The 23,868-nt window shown below is 40.8% G+C and overlaps 1 protein-coding gene across 2 annotated transcripts; it reads right to left on the bottom strand.

Annotated features, from left to right (window-relative positions):
• Positions 1-1,424: 1,424 nt before the first annotated feature.
• Positions 1,425-23,763, bottom strand: LOC310990895 (DNA repair protein XRCC4-like). 2 transcript variants are annotated; one of them, XM_083978436.1, is made up of 8 exons: positions 23,670-23,763; positions 19,529-19,692; positions 18,160-18,353; positions 10,247-10,413; positions 9,493-9,657; positions 8,401-8,501; positions 4,856-4,982; positions 1,425-2,579 (listed from the first exon to the last, which is right to left on the bottom strand). In XM_083978436.1, exons 2-8 carry the CDS (start codon positions 19,665-19,667, stop codon positions 2,573-2,575), a joined length of 900 nt encoding a protein of 299 aa, XP_083834562.1. In that variant the 5' UTR covers positions 19,668-19,692; positions 23,670-23,763; the 3' UTR covers positions 1,425-2,572. The 2 variants fall into 2 exon arrangements, with proteins under 2 accessions (XP_083834562.1, XP_083834561.1); XM_083978435.1 differs by having other exon boundaries at positions 1,425-2,115.
• Positions 23,764-23,868: the final 105 nt, after the last annotated feature.

The raw sequence follows: 23,868 nt of genomic DNA, 5'->3' as shown, positions 1-23,868 counted from the left end.
GGCCTCCATCAGTGGAAGACAATTCAGCTCGAAGTGTAGTGTGGAGATTTCTAATTGGTTCAGCGAATGAGCAGAGGAGCCAGAAAAGTTTTGTCTGTAATGTGCAGTGCAAGGTGGCAACATGTGGCTGTTATGGTATATACTGTGTATGTAAGCAATTATTTCTGAGCACCAAATGTGCACTTAACATGTAGTTTATGGATATTCAACAACTAGATTTCATCTGGCCATGAAAAATGACTGGTATTGCCCTTCTGCTATGCAAGAAGGTGGTTGGGGTCATCTACTGTATATGTATGGTTTTATACATTGCAAAAAAGAGCAGATGATTACACATTCAGTTAAAAGTGATCAGGTAGGAAGTTCACAGCTGGTTTTTGATTGCCATGGAATATAGTTTCAAACAGCCTGCCCACTGCGTTACTTCCTAATGTGTGCCACCCCCAGCAGAAACAGCGGTACTGCCCACTGTGAGCATAAGCAGCAACAGGTAATGGAGTTTGACACAAGAAACCCAATAAAACCAATTATATTTTTGAGTTAGAAAACACATGTGTATAAAGTGTTGTTTGTTGCTCTGCTGCTCATGAGTCAGCGCAATTTAACAGAAGCACAGAATGTGGTTAATTTGCAGTGTAATAATCAAAACAGGAAGCAGATACCAGTTGGCACATTCTATTTGAAAGGGTGACTTAAGTGTCAGCATTACTCAATATGGAGTATGTGATGATAGGATTCAGCAAAATAAAGATGTCATCTTCAGGCCGTGTTGTTTCAGACATTACAGTGTAAGTGGTGAGAACAGCCCGGCCCGAAAACAGACAAAGAGCACTCTGTCTCACTGCAGCTCTGTGCAGAGGGAAAGAAGGAGGGCTCCTGTCATTTCCCTGCTGGGAATCCTACAGGTGCATGCAGTAAGTGAAGAACGATGATAAGCAAGTGACCAAATGTTTAATTTCAGGCCGGCATAGCCATCATCGCTCTCTAACAAACATTGTTAACCCTTTCTGAGCTCGTACATAAAGCTAGCCCATTGATAACACTGCCAAAGCCAAAATGCTACTACCTAATGAATTAATGAGTCTACTCAGATGATATTTTTCACTAAAGCTGTCGTTAACAAAGTGAGTATATGAATCTATTTAACTTTAGTTTTGGTGTTCACCACTGACATGTGAAAATTTCCTTTGTGGTTTAAATCCATGCATGTTAGTGCTCCAAAATCCAAATTGTTCTCAAGTTATAAAGACATGACCACACAAGCATTTCAGATGTAGAAGTTTTTTTCTTGACAAACGACATCTTCATCATCTTTGCTTTCACTGTCAATAAACAAATTAATTTGTTGTTTATCAGTTGTTTGCATATTAGACAATGATGAATGAAAAAAAAAGTACCAAGTACAAAAACACTGCCATGTAAAATCTTTATTTCAGTCAGGCTTTAAAAAAAACTGGTCTTATTTGGTGAGACATTTCCAGTCGATTTTTACTGTGCAGACTTAAAATATTTACAGTATTTCACATTAAAATTAAAATATTAGCATCTCCATTGTGTATTTTTAATTCCTTTCAAGGAAACTTGACACTTAAATTTAGAATGAAAAAAAAAATGACATCAACTGCTTAAAATAAACAAAAGCAATCTTTTAAATGTTATTAAATATAAGGAAACATCTATATGTTTTGTTTTATAATATTCTGCATTGACATGCTAACAGTTATTTTCTGAATGAAACTACTGACTGAAATATTCAGCGCAGTCTCATCTTTCCCAATTTGTCTCATCATCCCCCATATCACGTTGTCATGCACTCGTCTGCAAATTATCCTCAGCGGCCGATCTGGACTCCTTTGTATAAAAAGTCTTATTGACGGGTCTGGCGGTGGAGAGTGTGACATTCCTGCAGGGATTACTGAACCAGCAAGCGCGTGTTGTGGGATTATCCTGGCTGCCACCCGTGGTCATCAGCAGACAATATAGGTATCATCCAAATTATAAAAGACAGCAGGAGAGTCCAGAAGCCAAAGGTAGAATAGTCAGATAAAGAGTAGATCTCCCCAGCTTCATTACTGTCAGTGAGAAGACACACTGCGATGACCTCAGGACCTAAAGCTGGTAGCAGGGTAAAGGAAGAGGTGGGGAGGTGAAGACAACACAACCCTATTAACCCTGTGCATAACACCCCTCAGGTAGTTTGGGCCACAGAATTAAAAGAGCAGATGTAAACCAGAACAAAATGGGAAGGTCAAATTATCTTTTGCAAAATGCTAGTTTAGAAAGTGGAAATGAAAGAGATGGTGTATAGTTTATTTTCATAATGAAAAGAGGGAGGAAAACATCAGCAAGACATGATGAATAAGGAGCAACAAAGCAGCTTTGGTTCCTTGGTGGTGACACCCTGTTTTCTGGGTGTAGCTTGTTGTCCCTCAGTAGTCGTTACTCTTCTCCGGTCTCACAAGGAGCCAAGGCCGAGGGGCTTGGCAGCCAAATTCGAGCTCAGGGCGAAGTCAAACTCTTGAGAAATTACTTCCATACTGGTCCACTCTCCATGACATTAGCAACAACGTCATCAGTTCCTACGGAAACACTGGAGTGGCGTTACGTGCCTGTTATCACATGACCACTAACGCATCTTTACAGAAGTGCGGAACAGAGCGAAAAATTTGCATCATTAATTCTTCATTTTCTGATTTACTGAAAATGAGAGGAAAGCGGCGAGTCACTCATGAGAGCAGTGAGCAGGTAATTATCACAGTTAAAGCAAACGAGATTGTTTGCGCAATTTTCACAAAGCTTTGTGAAAATTGCGCAAACAATCTGGGGCTTAATCTGGCATCAAATCTGGGGACACCTCCTGGACACTGTTGCCTGGTTGTCACTGTTTTAGTTGTACGGTATGTATTGAGGCGAGGGTTGACTGGCTTGCCACATAGCTGGATACAAACTGTTCATCACAACAACCTTAAATTTAGCGCTGTAATCATGTTAAAGAATCCTGAATATCCTCTGTTCAATGAAGAGGACGTCAGAGACAAGGGAGTTAGAGAGAGAGAGACGCAAAGACAAAAGGGACTACAAAGTAGACAGAAGGAAAAAGAAAAAAAACAAAGATCACATATTTAATTGAATATTTTCTCCTTCATGAAATATGGGAAATTCAATTCAATTCATTGATATAAGCCAAGATTGTACTATATTATCATCCATTCTGTCCAAGAAGCTCACGTTACTTGTTTTTCTTGAAAAGAAAAGAAAATGTCGGTAACAAATTAAATATGAAAGAATACAAAGGCTAGGGTGCAAATGAAAGTGCATGTTTTCACTGGAACTCAAAAGCTGTGTGCTGTCATTAGTCCTCTAATAAATTTTTGTACTTTGGGGAGCTTATACAGTGTTGCGAGTCCTTTCCTGTTTTTGATTGTGGCTGTCATTGCTTCACTGCAATAATTTTTAGTGTTGTTTATCTGCCAGCCAACACCTACTGTAAATGTAAGCAACCTCAGTATGTAGAGGTGAGGGTATCTTCTCAATGTACCATGACAACATCATGGCAAGTGAGAGCTGCTATTGCTATTCCAACAGAACACACACCATCAGCACATCTGGACAAGCAAGTGTTGTGTTGTAAATTATTATTTGTTGCTTTCCAGACTTTTTATGCGGCAGTAGCATAAAGATAATACTAAGACGTTAGTCTGAGCTCCTCTGTGGTTGTAAGAGGCAGCTGTCCAAGAATCTCTGCTCATTCTATTGCAGTGTCAGTGTGAGAAAACATGCAGCTGTTGAATGAGGAAAAAGACCTCACAACATTGTATGTTTGAGCCGGATTTCCAGGAGACACCTCTGTAAATCCAAACATCGACTGAAGCTGATTAATCTCTTGGACTCAGACCCACCAGTGTGTCCCTGGCATGTTGTTCACACACACACACACACACACACACACACACACACACACACACACACACACACACACACACACACACACACACACACACACACTCATCTGTTATAAGTTATGTATAACATGAAAAGTCACAGCTTGTTGTTTTTTTGTAAAGTGCATAAAAAACATAAATTGATTTCTTCCACAAATAATCCAAATTCATTAAGACTTCATTGAGACTGCAGCTGTTCTTCAGCATCTGTATATCAGCCTCACATCTAAGGACAGCGCTGTGGTCAGAGAGAAGTGGGGGGAGTCCTATATGACCTCAATGTGATGAGAAATGTGATCAGTATTGTAAGATGTAAGATGGTGAAAACCAGAACAAAAATGACGCATGGATGACATTACTGTAATGGATGCTGGGAAATGTGCGTGTGTTGGTTTTGCCTGTAACACCAGTGATGACGACAAAATAATGATTCAGACTTTATAGTGGAAGAAATCAGGGGCCAAGAAATTTCAGTAGGGCACCCCACAATTGTTACTGTGATGGTTTTTCAGAGGCTTGTTTGAGTGCCCCAAATGAAAGAAAAATGTCATGAATGAAACTTGAGGGAAAGGAGAGGAATGTTTCATAGACCTATTAAAATTAAAGCTTGAAAAGATTTCCTCGCACTGGTTTGGGGCCACATGGAACAGCTTATTCTTTAACTAAAGAAGACTTTGTGTGATTGTGTGTCATGTTGACACTATCTTAAAATGAGCTACTTGAAAATCTGCAAAATATAATCTACATTTTCCCATCCCAATTCCTCCACAGAAATGCTTTGTTTTTGTAATGCTACTGTATGTGAGGAGAGGTGTCATGCACTAAAAAATTCAAGTAATCTAGTGGGAAGTAGCGATAAGAACAACTATGATACCAAATATGGTGATATGCTGGATGCGTCAGCACTGACTAACCTGTGATTTTGTTCCTGCTCAGAAGGTTTGGGGCTGGAAGTCTGAGGCAGCCTGCGCTTGCGTCTCGGTTGTTCGACTTCGGAAAAAGTCTGGTCCACAGAGATGCCGTGGCACACAAGATCACGACCTGCATACAGCACAAACACAGAGGCATATAAGCAGACATCATTACTTTGTTGTTGCTACAACATATCTTTGATCAAGGAAGTCATTGATATCCCTAAACCTGCAGGGCGGTTCATTTAAAAAATCAATCCAGTCCTCAGTAAATCAGAGTTTAGTAGATGATTACAATATTTCTTCACGATGACCACTGAATGTTGGAGTACACTGCCTGTAAATGCCTGCACACTTATAGTGACTTGTTCCAAATTTTTGGGATTACTTGGGTGGTTTCATCACTGAAGCCCAAATTCTCCATCTTCATCAATTAAACTCACTCTCCATCAATGTCATTTGTGTCATATTGCATCAGTTAACCTCTGTTAACAATGGACATCTCCACACCCGAAGTCCTGTGACCTTTATCGGGAATAGAGATCTGGCATTCCACACAAGCCCAGTCAGACTTGGATACAATCTTTTATATGCAGACATACAAACACACCTGTTTGCCCTTTAACAGTGCTGCTAGCCTGTTCAAATGCAAAGATCGACAGATTGAGCAGTTGTGTATAGATAAAAGGAAACACTTCAAAGACGTGAGCTGAAATGTTTATAGGATTAATCTTATTAAAAAAACAATACTGTGCTCCAGCCCATTTGAGACTAAAATAAGCACTTTTTTTTACCCATTAGTCCTTTCCTTCTCTCACAGTCCTTTGTCCCTTAAGCCACACTATTCTCCTTCCTCCATCTTGATCTTTTATCTTTCGTCACACCATAGTGAGTGATATGCTTCCTGTGTTGTCACTATCAGGTGCTAAACCTGGAGGGAGCGGGTCAGGGGGAGAGTTTTTTCTTTCTTTTGTCTCCAAGTCTGCTCTATCATTACTCTTCTCTCTTATCAGGCTTCAGCAATATGAAAACACAGCCTGAGGCATGAGGGTTAACTGAGGCCACACATGTCACAGGAGTGATGTTTAGCCTACTATGTTGGTAGAGTTTGGGCAGATTTCAAAAGTACAAATAAAACATCAATCCACATTTGTGCACACGGCTTCCAATCTGGGTCAAACTCTGCATTAGCCAAATGGGTGTGGACTCAAAACAAAACACAAAGGTCAGTAAGGTCTCAAACTCACCAAAGTTTACCTCATCTACTTGTGTTTACAGATTTTTTAAACACAAAAGGTTGTACCACCTCACAATTTATGTTTCATGCCTTCAGATCATTCCGTATATATCTATGAATTAATTGGTTGCTTGGGTGACCAGACAGGGGCTGCATAATATAAACAAAAAGGAACTAACAATGCATTAGGAATCCATTAGCATATTTTAACAGCCACTGACATGAATATATGGCTTGCCTCCACCGCAGTGCTTATGGCCAAGAGAGCAACGCCTAGAGACTAATTTGTTGGACAGCTGAATAAGTGTAAATACTACTCAAATACGCTCACACACAAGCTGGGACACACACCCATAACATTCAAAAAGCAGACAATATCAGAATACAGGGACAAATTCATCTAGGCACTGAGATAAGAAATAAGTGGCAGGTGAATTTTACAGACAAGCTGAAAACACAAGAAAGCATTGTAAAACCTTCCTGGACTGAAAACACCGTAGTGCGTGAGCCAAGACCCATACTGTCCAATCTACAACCTCCATCCATCCTCACTGAAGCCAGGATTGGAGTGAAGGGCATGGTGGGGAGGGTGTGTGTGTGTTTTTATGTGATTGAGACAAAGTGCAGAGAATGAGTGCCAAGCCCCAAGAACCTGCTGAAGTCACTACAACATCAACGTGTTTTGCAAATGTATTATCCTCTCGGGTTGGCTCGCTTTGGCTCCGAACACAAACGTGGCCATTGAGAGAGCGATCAGTGGGTTATCCCAGCAGACTGCAGCCTGTGACATCACAGCTACTCTGTATGATGCAGGACGGGGAGGACCACCCCACGGCCGGCCTTGTTGAAGCAATCACAGCAGACTCCGTGGGCTGACTCACTGGGAAGTGTTTCCCAGAACTCAGCAGCTTCTCTACTTGTGTGTGCTTTCAAGTTTACATTCAAGCCCCTCACTTACACAGTCAATAACATGCAACTGTCAAGTTTATTGGACAGTAAAACCAGTTTGAGGAAAGCTTAACCATGAAACTTTAACTTAAGTCTTAGAGTCTGCATCATCACTGAATCATATTGTGACCTATGACATCACAAAGAGGAGCGGGAATGGGCAAAAACATTGCCAGGATAAAGGGATACTTCACCCAAAATTGATAATTAACCAATTTTCTAATCACCATCATGCCAAGGAAGGGTTTGGAGAACTTTTGGAGTCATCAAAACGCTTTTGGAGTTCCAGGGGGGATCCAGCTAGTAACGGGAACTCCAAAAGTGTTTTGATGACTCGCACACCCTGTTCGATCAAGACATGTTGAATGTGTAAGTGCTGTAACTGGAAGATACTGGAGCATAATTTATAACTGATATGTGAGAGTAAATTCTGATAAAGGTGCCCTGTGAAGCCAAAATGGATTACATCGAGAGACCGAGCCTGTTTTAAAAGGACCTACAGTATTTGTGGGTGTTGCTGTTGAGACATAGTCAATAAGCAATAAGCAATAACTGTTTTAATGACCAATCTTGCCAAAACTTTAAGCAACACTGCATTTACAAAGAAGAGGTAATAATACCTGCATACGAGGAGCTCTTACTATGCACCTTAGATGCAAAGTGACAGAACAGAAGCAAAATAAGTAGATTGATTTCTATTGCTTTACTTGACAGCTCTTGTCAAGTAAAGGAATGAAATTTGACGCTGAGCTCACAGTGTTTCTTTCCTGATTGGTATGTGAAGGGCTCAAAATGCTAACATTGACTATGTAGCAATGGTAAAGCTTGCAAATGGATCCTATATGTTTAAGTGTTTAACTCATTCAGTCTAATTCCTCCACCCTTCAATCTCCACCCTGACCGAATGATATACAGTAGCTACGCAAACGCAATACATGTATTTAGTAGTTTGCTGTTTGTCTGTTTACCCTTTAATAGGCAGCATTACAACCATTAGCCTGGCACCTACATTACATTGTAATCAAACTCACACATGGTGCACATTGACTCACAAACACACAACTCACTGCCACAATTAATTCTGCTCTGTATTACAATGTCTGGTTCTCCCCTAATCCTTGAAAGCCTTTGTTATTCTTCTCTGAGTAATTAGAGGGCGGAGAGATGCTTGAATCTGGTTATTATCATGAGCACTAGTGTTGCAACATATAGCAGAGGCCAAGATGAAAACACTCTCACTTTTATTACCCCATTATTCATCCTGCATTGGCAGATAATAGTTTATTTAAGGGCCTCAGGGACCGTGTTTCTTCTGGTGACATTCACCAAACACACACACACACACACGCACACATGCACACACCTGTGATGAGGATAGTTGGCTCCTGGGATGGATGGATGCTCTCAGCTGTCTCCTCTCTTCTGTCCTGACTGCCATCTTCTCCCTGAGTTGTGTCATTGTCACTGGAGAAAATTACAGTTAGAGAGAACAAAAAGTGGTAAAATGTTTCATGTGGACAGATCAGTGAGAGGGGCAATGTGACACGCTTTAGGAAATACAGCATCTCATTTTACTGTGCTGGCAAACACTTTCGGTAATCATCCGTCAATATTTAATATTACTGACCGCAAGGGATACTGGCAAAGCCAAACATATGATCCGCAATTATGAGTAAAATCTTCCATCCAAACTCTGTGGCGATGACGAAAGGTATAATACAGGCTTGTAAAAAAAACAAATTAGCCATTGTCTGTGTTCTGCAGAAGCCAGAAGTGTAGCAAACATCTGACAGTGTTGTACTCACCCGCTTGGCAACAAAATTTGTAAGTGTGTTACTAAAGCAATGATCTGAATAAGTTAATTTATTCTACATTAAATGCTAAATTAACTATCACACAATAAAGTGCATCACATGAAACATAAATCCCCCAGTTACACCCATTGGCACTGTGAAGGCTCTAAATAACCAAAAGACCATTCACAACTGTTGCTGTGCAACAAGTAATCTAACATGTTTGTACCAACAAGAAACATGACTAGAAATGCAGAAAAGAAGTTGGTCAGCAGTTATTCTGATGAATTCTTTATATCCATTTCAATATAAAAATGGTAAGCATTTAATCATTGCAGCTTCTGAGATGTTTCTGAGAATTTGTGTTTTCTTTGTCTGAATATTTTGGGGTTCAGGGCATTCACAAAAAATTTTCATGTTCTTCAGAATATATAATACCTCCATTATTGTAAATAAAATAGCTATGACAATATTTGATATGTATTATACTACATATTGTTCTGATTAGTTGGTCATGGTAACAGTGATAAAAACACTGATACATCAGTAGTGTTTATACTTAAACCCTGTGTGTATTTCACTGGTTCCTGTATATTAAAGTGCCAAAGTAGGCAAGGCTTGCCAAAGCATCAGAGGAAGTCATGTAACACCAGCCTGCTGACCTTTGTCTCTCCTTCACATCTCTCTGCTGCTCCGTGGTTCCTTGGAGCTGGCGGACAGTGTCCTGCAGGCCTCTGATCTTTGCCTTCTTCTCGTTCAGCACCATGCCAAAACGTGAGTACAGCTTCCTCTCCAACTTCTCCTTATCCTGAACTCGCTGCTCCAGTCTGGTGAGGAAACACACATACATCAATATACTTTTCAAAAAGTTCACATACATGCGCATTTGCGCATGTACACATGGCTGACAGAGAATAACACATGTTGTAAAAGCCAAGAATTAGTGTTTGTCTTCCTCCTGAGACAATTTGTGTGCAAGAATAATGCTGTCAAAGTCCTGAGCCTCTATCTCTGGATTGGAGATAATCAATCACACCAAAAATGCAATTTGAAAAGAACTCAAGCGCCAGGGATATATGACATTAAAGACAAATATTTCATCAGAGTTAATTCCCAGAAATCATGAGCCCTGTAAACTGGGTGTAGCCCCCAAAACTCCTACATGGGCGACCGGTGATGATGTCATAGATGATTGTTGTGGACATAAACAGCTGGCAGCGTGACTAGAAGCAAGGGGAGTTTGCATGCAAACAACACGATCAACAAACAAATGCCAGCAGCTAACATCTAAAGAATATAATTAGATTCTGACGGGGTGTTTTCCATCTGAACATGCCATTTGCTGTCCATCGAACATTCTTTCATAAACACACATGTTTCATCCACCGGCAGAGCTGCTTCCGTCTTTATTCTTACTCTCTGAGTATCCTGTGGTGCTGCTGTTTCAGCCTACGGTTTTCCTCCAACAGCTGGCAGTTTTCTGACTCTAGATCTGTGCTGCGCTTTAGGGACTGGCCAATCATCTCCCTGTTCAGCTCTAGAGGGTCTGGAGCTGGCTGGAGCTCCACAGAGCCCAAGCACACCTGAAGGACGGTGGGAAAGAGAAGACAGAAAAGAAGAAAAATGAGAGAAGGATCAAATAGCAATGGACTATTTAATTCAAAATTATATAACATTAAGGCAAAGTTCTGTCTTCAGGAGCTCAGCAATGTGGGAGGATCTCGCTGCACTGACAGGTGACAGTTAAGTTAGTTCATGGCACATGGTAAGCATAACCTCTGGGTGCTTCCCTTTGAGCATGCCAGACTGGGAGGAGGCAGGATGACAGATTTAAGGCTACATCTCCCAGCTGCCCCGGGAGGACCTGGGGATCCTCGAGGAAATGCTGCAGGACGTTACCTGGAAAAAGGATGGCAAGCACCATAAGCCAGATTTAATGCAAGAACCTAAAAGTCTCATCCAGAGCAGCTTCCCAAATCTACTTACGGGGAAAAAAAATGAGCAGCACCTCACTGTTATCCCAAGAAGCTGTGCAATACAGAAGTGCAACAAACCATTACATCACATTTTATTTGAAGTGGGACATTTTTTAAGATGATGATGTGTTTTCTTCTGTCTGTGAGAAAAACAGGATGAATTCAGTGGTCAGAAGTAAATGATCCAAGAGCACGGACACAGTTTCCTCCCTCTCCTCTGTTGATTTTTGTCGGTGACTCTTTGGAATCACAGGCAGGCTTCAGAAGTAATAAAACATTCCTCATTCAGTTTGTACACTGGCGCTTAGTCATAGAGCAGGGCCGGGGCGTTGCAGCATTTTCTAACATTTAACAGTCAATGTGTAGAATTTTCTAAATTCCACTGTAGCTCTCCAAATTTGGCCAAAAGGGACTCAATTTACAGCAAATGACAATACTCAAATACAGAAAGGCAAATTCAACTTGCAAGAGTCTGCTCATCAAAGCTGCTTCACAAAACTTTTTTTTTCAAACAGCAGCAGACTCTATTTGCTTGTTGCCTTGGAGATTCACACACACATACACACAGTTGATGTGCACTCAGACAGAAAGGTACTGCTCATGATGTACTGGGAAACCAGAAGGTGATGAGGTGCTAAATCTTCACTGGGCTGCGTGGAGGTTGCAGACCCACTATAATAAAGCTTCCATCTTCAAAAGCTCTCATAAAATACTTGTCATTTTTGTCCCAGGTTGAGACTGTCCTGGCAGGCAACACAGCTGTTTTCCCCTCCACCAGTGAACCTCAACATGTTTCAGTGAGTGGACACTCGCTTCACGTCGCTCCCACAGCTTCATAGCCTTATTCTACCCATCTATCTCTGTTAACCCTCTGATGTGTGGCAGTCTCTTTCTGTCAAGTCTTTTTTCTTTCTTTCTCTCTCTATATTTTTCTCCCCTATCACTTGCTGTAATGAATATTGATATTTTGCAAAAACACACAGTATATATCTTTGCATTTAAGTTTTCTATAACCTTCTAGCTGTCTTGCATCTGCACAGGCTATTCAGCACAAATGCTACCAGTTCCTATCCTGATCACAATGATCAGCAATTCAACAAAACTCATTTTATAGGACTGGGACACAGAGAAGACCACCTAGGATCTAAAGGAGGATGATGTTCCCAGGAAGCCATAAAAATATAGAGCAACATCAGGATGTCACAGTGATCCAGTGCAGGCTCCTCTCAGGGATTACGAGGGAGTTTGTGTGACACTGAGCTTTGTCATCCACATATCAACATAGCTGTGATTCAGTGTTTGTGTCAGATGGTCCACAATTAATGTGAAACTGTGAGACTAGTGTAGGGACATTGGGCGATGTTGGGCTGTTTAAGTAATGAGAAAGTGATCGTGTCCATACATTGCTAACTGTGCGCTCACAATGAAACATGTCAGCCATGTGACAAAGTATAATGTGAAGGCTTTGAACACTGACATAATGAGTACACTATGTGAAGTCTCACTCCATAATAATAACTGGGACTTTGTCAAACTTTGCCATCAAAGTTTCACACACTAACACAGTTTAAAACCACAAATCTTCCTGACCAGCATGGCAACATAGTATTACCAGTTTAAGACACCAGATACAGTGATCTAAACTGCTGGAATCACAACCCTTATTTACTGGATTAACACTGAAAATAGAACTCAGCCGCTGTTTATTTTCGGCTTCTCCTTCCTTTAAATACCAAATCTTGCGTCTTTCACTGTCTTTACTTTCAACGTTTGGGAGACCTAAGTAAACATGGAAATTCCACATAACCAAAAGTTTACCTTTAGCCTATTGCCTTGCATGGAAAGAGGAAGGATGCACTAAACAAGATGTAAATCTGAAAATGTAGGCACGCAGCAAGCTAATTTTTACACATCAGATAAGCAGTGATGAATCTTTGTTTTTATTGGTTCAAGCTCCTTGTTGAAAGACAGAGAAACTCTAAAAAGCTATCTTTATTTTCTTGAGCTTTGGCATCTCTCTTGAGACACTGAGATAAAGTTAAAGGTCAGCCTGTACACTGTTGGCAACTTTGGCCAAGGTGTGGGAGGTCAGACTGTTCATCTGTGATACACAGCCCACTGCCACATTTCTCTGCTGTTTTCTCAACTAAAAACACACAAAAAACATAAATGGTTCTTAGTAGTGTTGTTTCAATCTCTAATAGCAAAAGACATTCTAAATTTTAACTAATAAAGATAGGCTAGTTTCTGACCGTCAAAGGCAATGAACTTCTTGACCTTGCAGACACTGAAAAATCCCCTCCATATGACACTCTTGACACCCACATTCAGTAAAATATGTGAATATAAAATCCTCTTCCCAGGATGAAATTGTCCTCAGATAATGTGGTCCAGTGTGTGTGTGGTCCACTGTTTGTTTGCATGTGTGTCTCCAGACAGCTAGCCAGACCATAAGGTCAAACCCGTGGAGAAGGGGGGGTGTAGGTGTGGAGGACAAAGACAAAGGAACACAGCCCTAGTGAAAATGATACCACAACACACTGTGGGCACAGTGGACACAAAGCTTTCCTTATCACACTGTCCAACACGCCGCTGCAGATCTAACCCACCATTTATTCCCAAGAATCAGAGGACAATAACTCCTTTAATCAATAATCAGTAATCAATAAAGCTGACATTATCACAAAATTCAGTCATCTTCATTTAGCTAATTTGCCAACATAGAGTCCAGCCCCAGTGTCCTATAATTTAAAACATAACCCAAGTGAACATGTCAGTGATCAAACGCCAGATTTCCCACTGCCTCTCAATCTGAAACACCTATTAAGGAACACGGAAGTGAGTGGGTGAGAGCTGATGACAAAAGAGACAGTGTTCAAGGGTGGGCATGGGTGCTCAGTATGGGAAGAGTGGGCATCAAGCAGAGATCAGCTTGTCCCATCAACTCCCTCATCCGCTGTGCAGAGGCGGCGAGGCTAGATAAAGAGCAGGAAGTGTAGGGAGGGGGCGACAGCAGTCTGTCCATCACTGATAGCACAAATGTTCTCATAGAGAGAACAGCGTAGAGTGCAGGGGGAAAATACTTAAAGTACTTCATCTTGCTTCGATATCTGTCTACAATATTGGGTTCAGTGATGTTTGTGTGATGCAGGCAGTGCCAGGCACACATGGTCTTGAAAACCTTGTGAGGTGGACCTTGCTGGTGAAGACTGTAGGAGAAATGTGTTGGTGGATCAGACTCTTGAATGTGGTCAGGATTTACATCTGACTGCGCCAAGTTCCCAGATACTAAAAGAAAACTTGTAAACAATATGTCTTCATTCATTTTGAATTTTTTTTCTGAAACCACCACCATAAAAGCATTCTGGCCACTTCAAGGGGGTGAAAATTTGCATCATCAGCAATCTAGTGGCTACTCCTCCTGTCGTACATCCAAACAGTTAACATGAACTAATGTCATTAAAAAAATCAATCTCACATGTAGGTAGATGGCACTCTGGTTTAAGCGGACAGACGACCCAGTGTGCCTACATATTATTATCAGTTTTACAAAGACCACGAGTCATCCTAGTAGCACTAAAACATTACTACAGCTCCAACAATTAAAAATCAGAGGCTGAATATCATTACACTAGCGAAGCGTTTGCAGTTTTTCTAGTTTTTTTAACAAAATATTATTTCTGTGAATTTTAGGCATAGTGAAACTACATGTTTGGTTTGAGACACAAAACCAAAAAAAATAAAAATTCGAATAAATCAGCTTGGAGAATTACCACCAAGCACAAAGGAAGACAGACACAGAACAGATAAACAACATTAAAAACTTATGACGAAAATTATGATTGGTCTGGTCAAACTGAATTTCATCTAACGTCCAAGAAACTTTGGAAATTGGAAATGATTGTGCACATGATTTACATTATTTGTAAATAATGTTGACAAACTCAGTCTTTCTACAAACACATAAAAAATGTGTAATTTCACAGAATGTAGGATGATTGAACCGACATGAGAGATAAGAAAACATGGGTGTCTCCAGTTAAATTGGTGGCTGGTGTCACACTGTACAGCTTTATCGCCAGCGAATAACAATATAGAATCTGTTTGAAAAACCAAAAATGTGGAATAATCAGAGTCACATTTCTTCCACATGGACTCATCCAGTATCCTGGGGTTTTGATTATCACAAGTGTCAAGAAGAAGAGTCACCAATCTCTCCAGATCAAATCTGGTCTGTAGTTTAAAGCAGAAGTGAGTGATATATTTGTGTTAATATAAGTCTTAAATAGTTATATCTTCCGACAGCAATCACTTACATAGAGTGTTTGGACTGAAACACGGGTCTCTCAGTCCCTCTGCTCTGCTCTGAGCCGAAGAGAAAACATTTATCGTATCCTACAGTTTTTATCCAATGAGGAGAGAGAACGGCATGCAGGGCTGTGTGTGCAGCCAAGGAACGCCGTGAATGTGGTGACGTAGCGACGAGGACTGTTATGGTGCGTTCAAGGAAACTCGTATTTTTCCGACCGTGAAGTGGTACCAGTTCGATCTGGTACGAGTTCACGGGTCGGAAGTTACGAGTGGCCGTTATAGTGACTTTCACCGGTAAAACAGGTCGGAAAAACACGAGTGGGTTGCCTGGAACGCTACAAAGTCGTAAGTTGTGACTTGAAGCTGTAATTTACGATTTCAAAAGCCTGCCTGGAACGCAGCATTAGCGAAAACGACCGGATCACTCACTTCTGCTTTAAGATAAAGTAATACTTACACGGAAATGACCTCTGAACAATTGCTGTTTGTCACAGTATGACTATAGTATATAAAATAATTCTGTAGTTTTCACAAAACAAAATAAGATGCAATAACTGCAAACCGATAAAGTAAGGAGAAAAAACAGCAAAAAAGCAACAAAATTTTTTTTTTCAATTTGCTTTGGTAGCCTAATTAATCTCCAGCTCCGCTTAAATCCTCAATCTCCAAGAATATTCAGTGTCAGCAAAGTGTTAGTGCTAGCCCCCCCCCCCCCCCCCCCCCCCCCCCAATGACAGATTGGTACTTTAACAGACATTAAGGAGGAGATAATGTCTGACTTAGCCATCTAAAACACCTGCATAGTAGTAGTTTTACAACAAAGACCCAAATTACATTCATCATTACAACTTCTGGGGTCATATTCATAAAATATTAATGTCAGGTTAAGTTCACCACCTGGTTTGCCTCTGCCCTCCTTTCTTCTATTCCCAAAGGAAACTTGGCTCATTTTTGGTCATTTCTGCACCCTCAAATTATCTGGCTGGGAAAATATGTTCTAGTTTTTAACCTCTGGCGTGCTGAAAAAAAAGGCAAACCAGGAAGAGCAAGAAAAAAAAGGAAAGAAGCAGGTGTTAGACAAGAGTGGTAGTTTGCACTTAATGCAAATAGCCCCCCAGGATTCATAGATTTGTGTCAACCACACACAGTGATGATTACTGTCAGCAACAATGTGTGCATGGATTCAGTTTTTAAAAGCACACTTGAGGCTGATTTGTCAATCATTTTGTGTGGTCTAGTTGCTCCTTTTGGCAACAACATTTCCCTGAGCAAAAAAAAGAAAGAAAAGAAACAGAGAGGAGAAAAATGAAGCGAAAACTACCACCCACACAAATTAGAGAACTCATACATTTGTGTCAAAACCAGCACAGTTGTTTAATTGGGGAATATATGAGGTCAAATCAATTGTTTGTCTCTCTGTTGCAAAGTGGCAATCATCTGGGTGTCCAAAATGCATTGTGAATTATCACAATATCAATAATTTATTATTTCATTTAAAAAGCCTTGACTAGTTGCAGGTGGCACAATCACACACATTAGAAATAACTGATTTTCCAAATATGATACTGAAAGGCTGATGGCCTGGCAGCCTCATCTAAAACCTACAGAATTTCTGCATGTCTGGACACATACACATGCACACATAGGCACACTTGTATATGTGGCCCACACTAAAAAAAGGCTCTAATCAACTGTTGTTTTGGGAACGACCCTGGCCATAAATCAGGGATTTGCAGTTTCTACAGTCTAACTTGCCCCCCCTGGCCTTCTCCTTCTGGTCTTCTCTGCCAGCACAGCAGTCCCAGGACCCCAAGTGAAATGTTCCCTGAAGGCAACAGCATCCTCTCACAGTGGAAGAATTGCACCTAAATCCACTGAAAGCACCATGACCTGTACTCCGTCAAACCTGTCACTTTCTGTGGAAGAACCACCTTAGCGCGGTCTACAGTGCAAGCCTCTGAACATTTTCAGTTGTTGTCAGTGCAGAAAGTTAGAGAAATGTGAGGGAGATGTGCTTTCATGTGGGGAGGTGACTGTTTACATTAGCCATTAGACATCCGGCTCAGACTGTTGCTATCAAATGACTGCTAACAAAGCAAATGATTCCTATCTGTGGCTTTTTCCACAGTGGCCCAAAGGCAACCAAGCCTTTCTAATTCTGCTATAATGTTGAAAGACTATAAACCTTATCTCCTTTACAGCCCCCCCTGTAAAAAATAAGACTTCCTTTCTATTTTGTTGTATGTCGTTAGATGCATTTATCCCCAGGGAATAGTGACAAGAGGAAAGTGCACACTGTTGTGGAATCCAAGGGTGAACCACATCGATTCAACACTTGGCTTTCAAACTTCTCCACTCCAGCTAATGAGTCTGTTCTATCTCCTTTAGATGGTTATTGTGATGTATGATGTATAATGTCCCTAAATAAGAACATTCTGTGCCAGAGAAAAAAAGCATCCAAAACCAGTTCCAGAAAATATCATCCAACTATAGACACAAGGCACCAAGTTTGAGTCCCAGTCCAGCTTTATGTCGGCACGAGAGGTTAGATGTTAAAAACTGCAGACATATCAATGTGCTCCATCTACAGTACAGGCAAGGCAAGTATTAAGTACTGTCAATTTTGATACTTGTGCCCCCTGCAGGTAATGTTAGTGAGGACGATGGTCACTGCCATCACTGAATATGGCATTCATATTGCAAAGTTATGTGCTAGACATACGTGATTGCATGTATTTGATTGGACAACATGCCGGATGATATAGAACTGTGCTGCAACAGAAGCTGAGTCAGGATCAACTTTTTTTTCCTGCACAACTGTAAATTTTTAATGATCTCTGCAGTGGCCTTAGAGCTGTGCCAGTGCAGCAGTCCGAGTGGAAAAAATGAGGCGGTTGCATTTTTTGTTTTGTTTTTTATGCACTGCCATTGTACAAAGCTTTAAAACTGTAACTTGTACCACTTCGAAAATGATCAATTTTAGACCTAAGAATGTAAAGATTTTGTTCACCAGCCAACTAATAAATATCTACCAGAGCTTACCGAGACATCATTAGAGATCTTCTGATATGAGAGATGACAGTGATCTGGAGAAAGGTGGAAAGAATACACCTTGTTGCATCCTCTTCGTCCTCCTCCCTTCTCACTTCTTGTTAGTGCTTGAAGAAGATCATCAACATATCTTTCCCTTGAGACTCCTACTTCAATGGCTTCCTTCGACACTTCATCCTCTGAAACTGAACAGAGAGATGTTTATGAAACATTTTACTCATTTCCATGTCATGTTAAAGTCATGCAATTGCCAGCAACTATACAGAGTTCAAATAGGTGGCAAGTGAACTGCAGAGAAATACTATAAATATAAATTACATTGATGCATGGATGCATGTGAAAGCTGATTTGAAGAGAAGCATGCAGAGAAACCGAGGGGAATGTCATCAGCTGTTGCACAGCTGCTCACACACAGCTGAGGGTCCCAATTAACACATCAAACACAGAAACGCTGACGACCCAGAAGCCCGCACATAGCTGTCACAACCCCATCTCTGCCTGTCAACTCTGCAGATGGACAGCAATAGAAAACTAGGGAGCAGTTATGTTCCAGGTGTCCTTCCACAGTATACTTACTCATGTGCATATGTAACCACACACACACACACACTGAACACACATACAAAGACAAGCCTTGTAGAGTTTAATCTACTTCATACACCTGTAAGCTGCAGACCAGGAGTGAATGGGGATGATGAAACAAGGTCATTGCAGTCACATTGGTTAAAGAACCAACAGTTATAATATTATGAGATGGGGTTCAGCCAGGTGCCTACAATGTTTGGACTGCCAACCAAATGGTAGTGGCCCAGTACAGTCACTGATCAGAAGATCTAAGTCCCTATAAGCCCAAATTTGTAGGTCCCAACAAACATGGGAATTCTGAGGCCGGTGCCAGTACTGATATTAAGGAGCAAAAACAGATAACTGAATAAATAGCCAATATTGTAAATAAAGTAAATATATCTACAGAAAAAGCCTGTAAAAAACTAATACACACTTTCTTTTTACAACTTGCCCCTGTCCTTTAGTGGTGGTGTGTGGGGCAAACCTAAATACATGAGACAGCCACAGAAAAAAAACACAAAGTGGACAACCAATGCAAGGATGCCATTTTTAAATTAAACCAAGCAAGTCTGTAGTTCACCTGCAAAGTTTGAATGCACAAAAAAAGTGCTTACGCTTGGTTTTTAACGTCCAATGCAAACGGCGATACTGATATGTTTGAGAAAGGCTCAAATCATAAATGACAATTAATCGGTCCAGCCCTACAAATTTGTGGATAAAAACACAACAAGAGAATGTGATCCTCTGAATACTTTGAATAATCCTCAATTTCTGATAAGTTTCTGAAATTTACCTTCTCCAAGCCACGCTGAGCTGCCATCTGTGAGAGCTAGTGTAAACCCAGCACCCAGGTCCACAGCCCAGTCAACTCGCAGGAAGTAGGGGGTACCTGGATCAGTATCTACTGTTATCTGGCGGACTGTACCAACCATGATGGTTCTCGGGTAGCCTCCAGACCTGCACAAAATCAGAGATGGTCATTTAGAAACTCTAAACAAGATGCTATTAGGATTCTGTTTTACAACAATGATTTGCATTAATGTTAAAATGTTGTTTTTATCCTCTAGTCTACATCAGGTGTCTTCGACGTTTTTCAGGCCGAGGACCCCTAAACTGACGGAGAGATGGAGCAGGGACCCCCTACTATATTAAAAAAAGTGTATTGCATTAAACTGGACCCAATACCATAAACGTAGCTTGTTATTGTGCATTCAATACTAAGCTATTCAAATAATACACAGGTTCATATATTCATGTTTTTTTCTGAACGAGTACAAGGCACAGTGAGTAGGTTGGCTGTGCCACTGCCATTTATAAACAGACCTTGTTCACTGATACCAATGCCACTACCAACAAGTCATGATAATCATGCAGACAAGCTATTCAAATCAACGTTTTTATTTGAAACTAAAAGATATAAAACATTTTCTAATCAACCAAAAATTCCACGACCCCCCCGCAGCACCTCCACGGACCCCCTAAGGGTCACGAACCCCCTGTTTAAGAACTCTGCTCTAGATGCGTCAATGCACCTCATTGTTCCACTGCTTGGATGTGGCAATAAAAATATCCATGTGTGTCTTCAGTGGGGGTTGCTCTGAGTCAGTGGAACCACATTGGAGATTAACAGGTTTTAAAGAGTTTGCTTGTGGGAGTTCGGGCTCCCTGACCACCAGCAAGGTAATTACATGCTGTTAAAGATAAATAGAAGAATATTACCCAGAAACGTGCATTAAGTTGGTGTCTGATTTTATTCATGCAGTCTTCAGCGAGGACAGTGAAGGAGAGAACTGTTAATCAACTTAACAGATCTCAAGCTTATTCAACCATTGTCAAGCCAGACCACAACAAGCAAAGCAAAACCTGTGGGATCCACAATCTCAGATTTACTGTACACGAGGAAACAAAATCAATACTTGCACTGCACTGTTTAATGTGTATGAACAAACTTGTTTGGTAATGTAATCTTGCCCTGAGGTGAATGTCTTGATAAACTGACTCATTACAGCAACTGCATGTCTGCCGGTAACAGCCTGTGTTCAACAGAAGATCTAAGGATTACCATATGATCCCTGTTACTGTCCTTGCCCTTTTGGTTTACTCAGTGCACATCGTTTTTCTTCTTCTCAAAAAGCTTGAGAAACTTTTACTTGATTGCTGGTGAATGTCCAGCCCTGAACATGTGATTACTGCTTCCACGTGAAGTGAGAGGTGAGTTGGACATCTTCCCTGCTTAAATACAGGGCAAAGTGTGTGGAGACGGAGGGAAAAGGACAGCTAAAGTGGCAGTTAGCCAAGCTGGACATGTTTAAAAAATGAAAATAAGCGCCTTCGGACACTGCGCTATAAGTTATGACGTGACAGCACGTTTTTGCTTCACTTTTTTTTTTCTTTCTTTACATCCCCCATCATGTGTTCTGACAGAGCAGTTGGTCAAGGTTATTCGAAATGAGACACACTGGTTTGCCCTGTCCACACACACACACTCATACCAGCACGTGCGTATGTGTGTGCACATACATACGCACAGAAATGTGCAGCAAATTAAAGTTGACCCTTTGAGCTTCAAGAAGGGGTGTGACTGGATGAACAAGATGAGGGGGCTGAGTGTTCAACTTTAACCCCATGAAGTGAGCTCAGCTACTCATTAGTTACTGTAACATCTGTTCTGCAGGGACGATGACCCTGTGTTAATGACAGAAGGACAGTCCAATTAAATAAACAGCGCTGTCTGTCAGGAATGGAGAGAAGCTCAATGCCTTCAAAGTCTATCCTGAAGTTTTCCTGTCAGCATCTGTTCAGTCACTTGATCAGCAAACACAATCACTGAAATACCTAAATCACCAAGCAAAGCGGCAGTTTTGACACACAGCCTTCATCCTCTTTTCATAACCCCTCTGTAATCTTTTTTCCTCAACCTTTTCATTGTCATTTCTTCTGCACTGCCGCATATGAAAACTGCAAGACATAACTCTGTGTGCAGGAAGTAGTAGGCAAATGAGTCACATACAGAGCCTCTAATTATGCATCTTGTGTCTTAAATAAGGAATTTGTGTCGAGCAGAAAGAAAACCAGGGCAGTAAACTGTCTCTTTAATGGATGCTGACGATCAGGTCAGTCTTCTCACTTTCCTTTCACTGGACTTTCGCTTAATGCTTTCTCCAATTCAAGATGAAAAGAACAACTCGTTGGCCAGTCCTCTGTTATCATCTTCAGCCAAAGATTAAAGCAGCGTTGCTCTAGGCTCAGCCATAGCCTTTTTAGTTTGTATTCTGTCCAGCTATTGGATTAAGCCACTTGACAAGTAGAAACAGAATTTGCAAATATAACATGCACTACAATAAGTAATAAATTGGAACTGGCTTATACCATAATCATGTCAGAGGCAGAATTACTGAGGTCAAAATAGCTTGACTGATGCATGGTTGACCATAAAGTTTGAAAAACTTCTGTAATGTATCCAAGTTATTATATTCTTGCTTCTTGCAAAAGAGACAGCAGGGCTATACTGTGCCTCGTGACATGACAAGAAGTTCCTTCTCTTGCATTATAAACTCCTAGCAAAAGCATTTGAGAATGATGACAAACTTGACCCCTACAGTGTATCTAGCATAAAAGTGTTGTCTTAATATGGTCAGAGCATGTCTGCCACACAACATGTTTTATCCTGCAATTGCTTGGACAGAAAATGCTCCCTTGACATCGTCTGGAATAACAATTGTACCTAATATGTAGAAACATTTAAAATACCATGTGGAAAATTTAAAGTGAGCATGGAAGCTGGACAACTATAGAGCATGACTCCTGGCAGTATAATAATAACATAACAAAATAATAATTACAATAATAATAGTAGCTATAACACCACATCACATGAGTCAGATCACTGAAGATGTGACTAGGGTATAAACTGCAAACACACAATTTGACCATGATCACTGCAGAGTTTGAATTAATGTCTTGCCTCTAAACTGCACAAACTGGGACTATAGCCTACATCAAGCCTTGATTTGACTGCAGCAGCCTGGGATGCGTGCTGCACATAGACTGTAAAAAGAAGCCTAGACTGTACAGTGCACTGTTAACATAAAACTTTGTCACATTAACGACGTGAATGTGAGTCTGCTTCACAATTTCACTTCTTATTTAGCTCTTGGAAACAAGACTCTCTATTTGACAACGTTTTAGCCCCATTTTTTCACCAAGTTTCATTTAAACATGTAAGAAAACATTTAAATTTATATTTATGTGTGGTTAACAATCTGACAGATTTCTTATAGGCTACATGAATTGCCCTGGGGGGTGAGGGGGTCTAGGGGGATGCAAAACATGGTTTAAATGTTATCAAGATGTGGGGCTGATTGAAGGGAGGGGACTTCATTGTGAAAACTTTGAGAGAAAAGTGGACCACAGACACGTCAAAACTCTTGCACCATCACCGAAACAAAATAGGATCTGTAAGACTGTCGAACCATAGCCTATATACCAGTCACCTTTTCCTCAATATTACAGCTCCTTTATTTCCTGTCTTACATTATTGGACAAACTGATTAATCCAGGTGTGTCTGACCGTTGTTGTGAGGTCAGACACACCTGGATTAATCATTGTCCAATAATGTAAGACAGGAAATAAAGGAGCTGGCTAAAGTTCAGGAAGTAGTGGAGCTGTCCATAAAGCCAATTCTCTAATATAATACAATAACAACTGCCTGCATCATGCTAGTTTTGTCTAATTAGCCCTATTACATTCTTCACCTGTGCATGGCTGTGTTATCGGTCCAGGTGATAGCCTACTCCATTATTTATAACAACGCGCGGACGTTTTAACGTTCCGCTAAAATAGTACAGTTGTTTTCAATCACTCTGACCTATTTCACATGATATTTTGTCGAGGATAAAACCCCTGACCTACAAACTGTCCTCATTAGACTTACGGTGCTGTGTTGCTTACTACTGCGGTGTCCAAAGCAGAGTCATTTTAGTGTGAGACTGAAGCAGACTGTAAAGGACTGAAGTCACTGCTGTGCGCGCTCCGTTGACAGTTTATGACAGACGGTTCAACTTTCAACTCTTGATTTCTCACCCAATCAGCAAACGAGGTTTTGTGACGCAGTGCGTAGTTACGCCGTTACG

This window comes from Trachurus trachurus, assembly GCF_905171665.1.
Source record: "Trachurus trachurus genome assembly, chromosome: 9".
NCBI classification, from domain to species: Eukaryota; Metazoa; Chordata; class Actinopteri; order Carangiformes; family Carangidae; genus Trachurus; species Trachurus trachurus.
This window is presented reverse-complemented; position numbering and strand designations above follow the sequence as displayed.

What these genes read in the sequence shown, in the direction of transcription:
- LOC310990895 (XM_083978435.1), bottom strand. Translation starts at nt 19,667, where the DNA reads ATGGTTGGTACAGTCCGCCAGATAACAGTAGATACTGATCCAGGTACC. An exon ending in GATGTGAAGGAGAGACAAAG is followed by an intron (nt 8,502 to 9,492) that starts GTCAGCAGGCTG and finishes AATTTTCTCCAG; the next exon opens with TGACAATGACACAACTCAGG. An exon ending in GCCAACTATCCTCATCACAG is followed by an intron (nt 4,983 to 8,400) that starts GTGTGTGCATGT and finishes TGCTGTATGCAG; the next exon opens with GTCGTGATCTTGTGTGCCAC.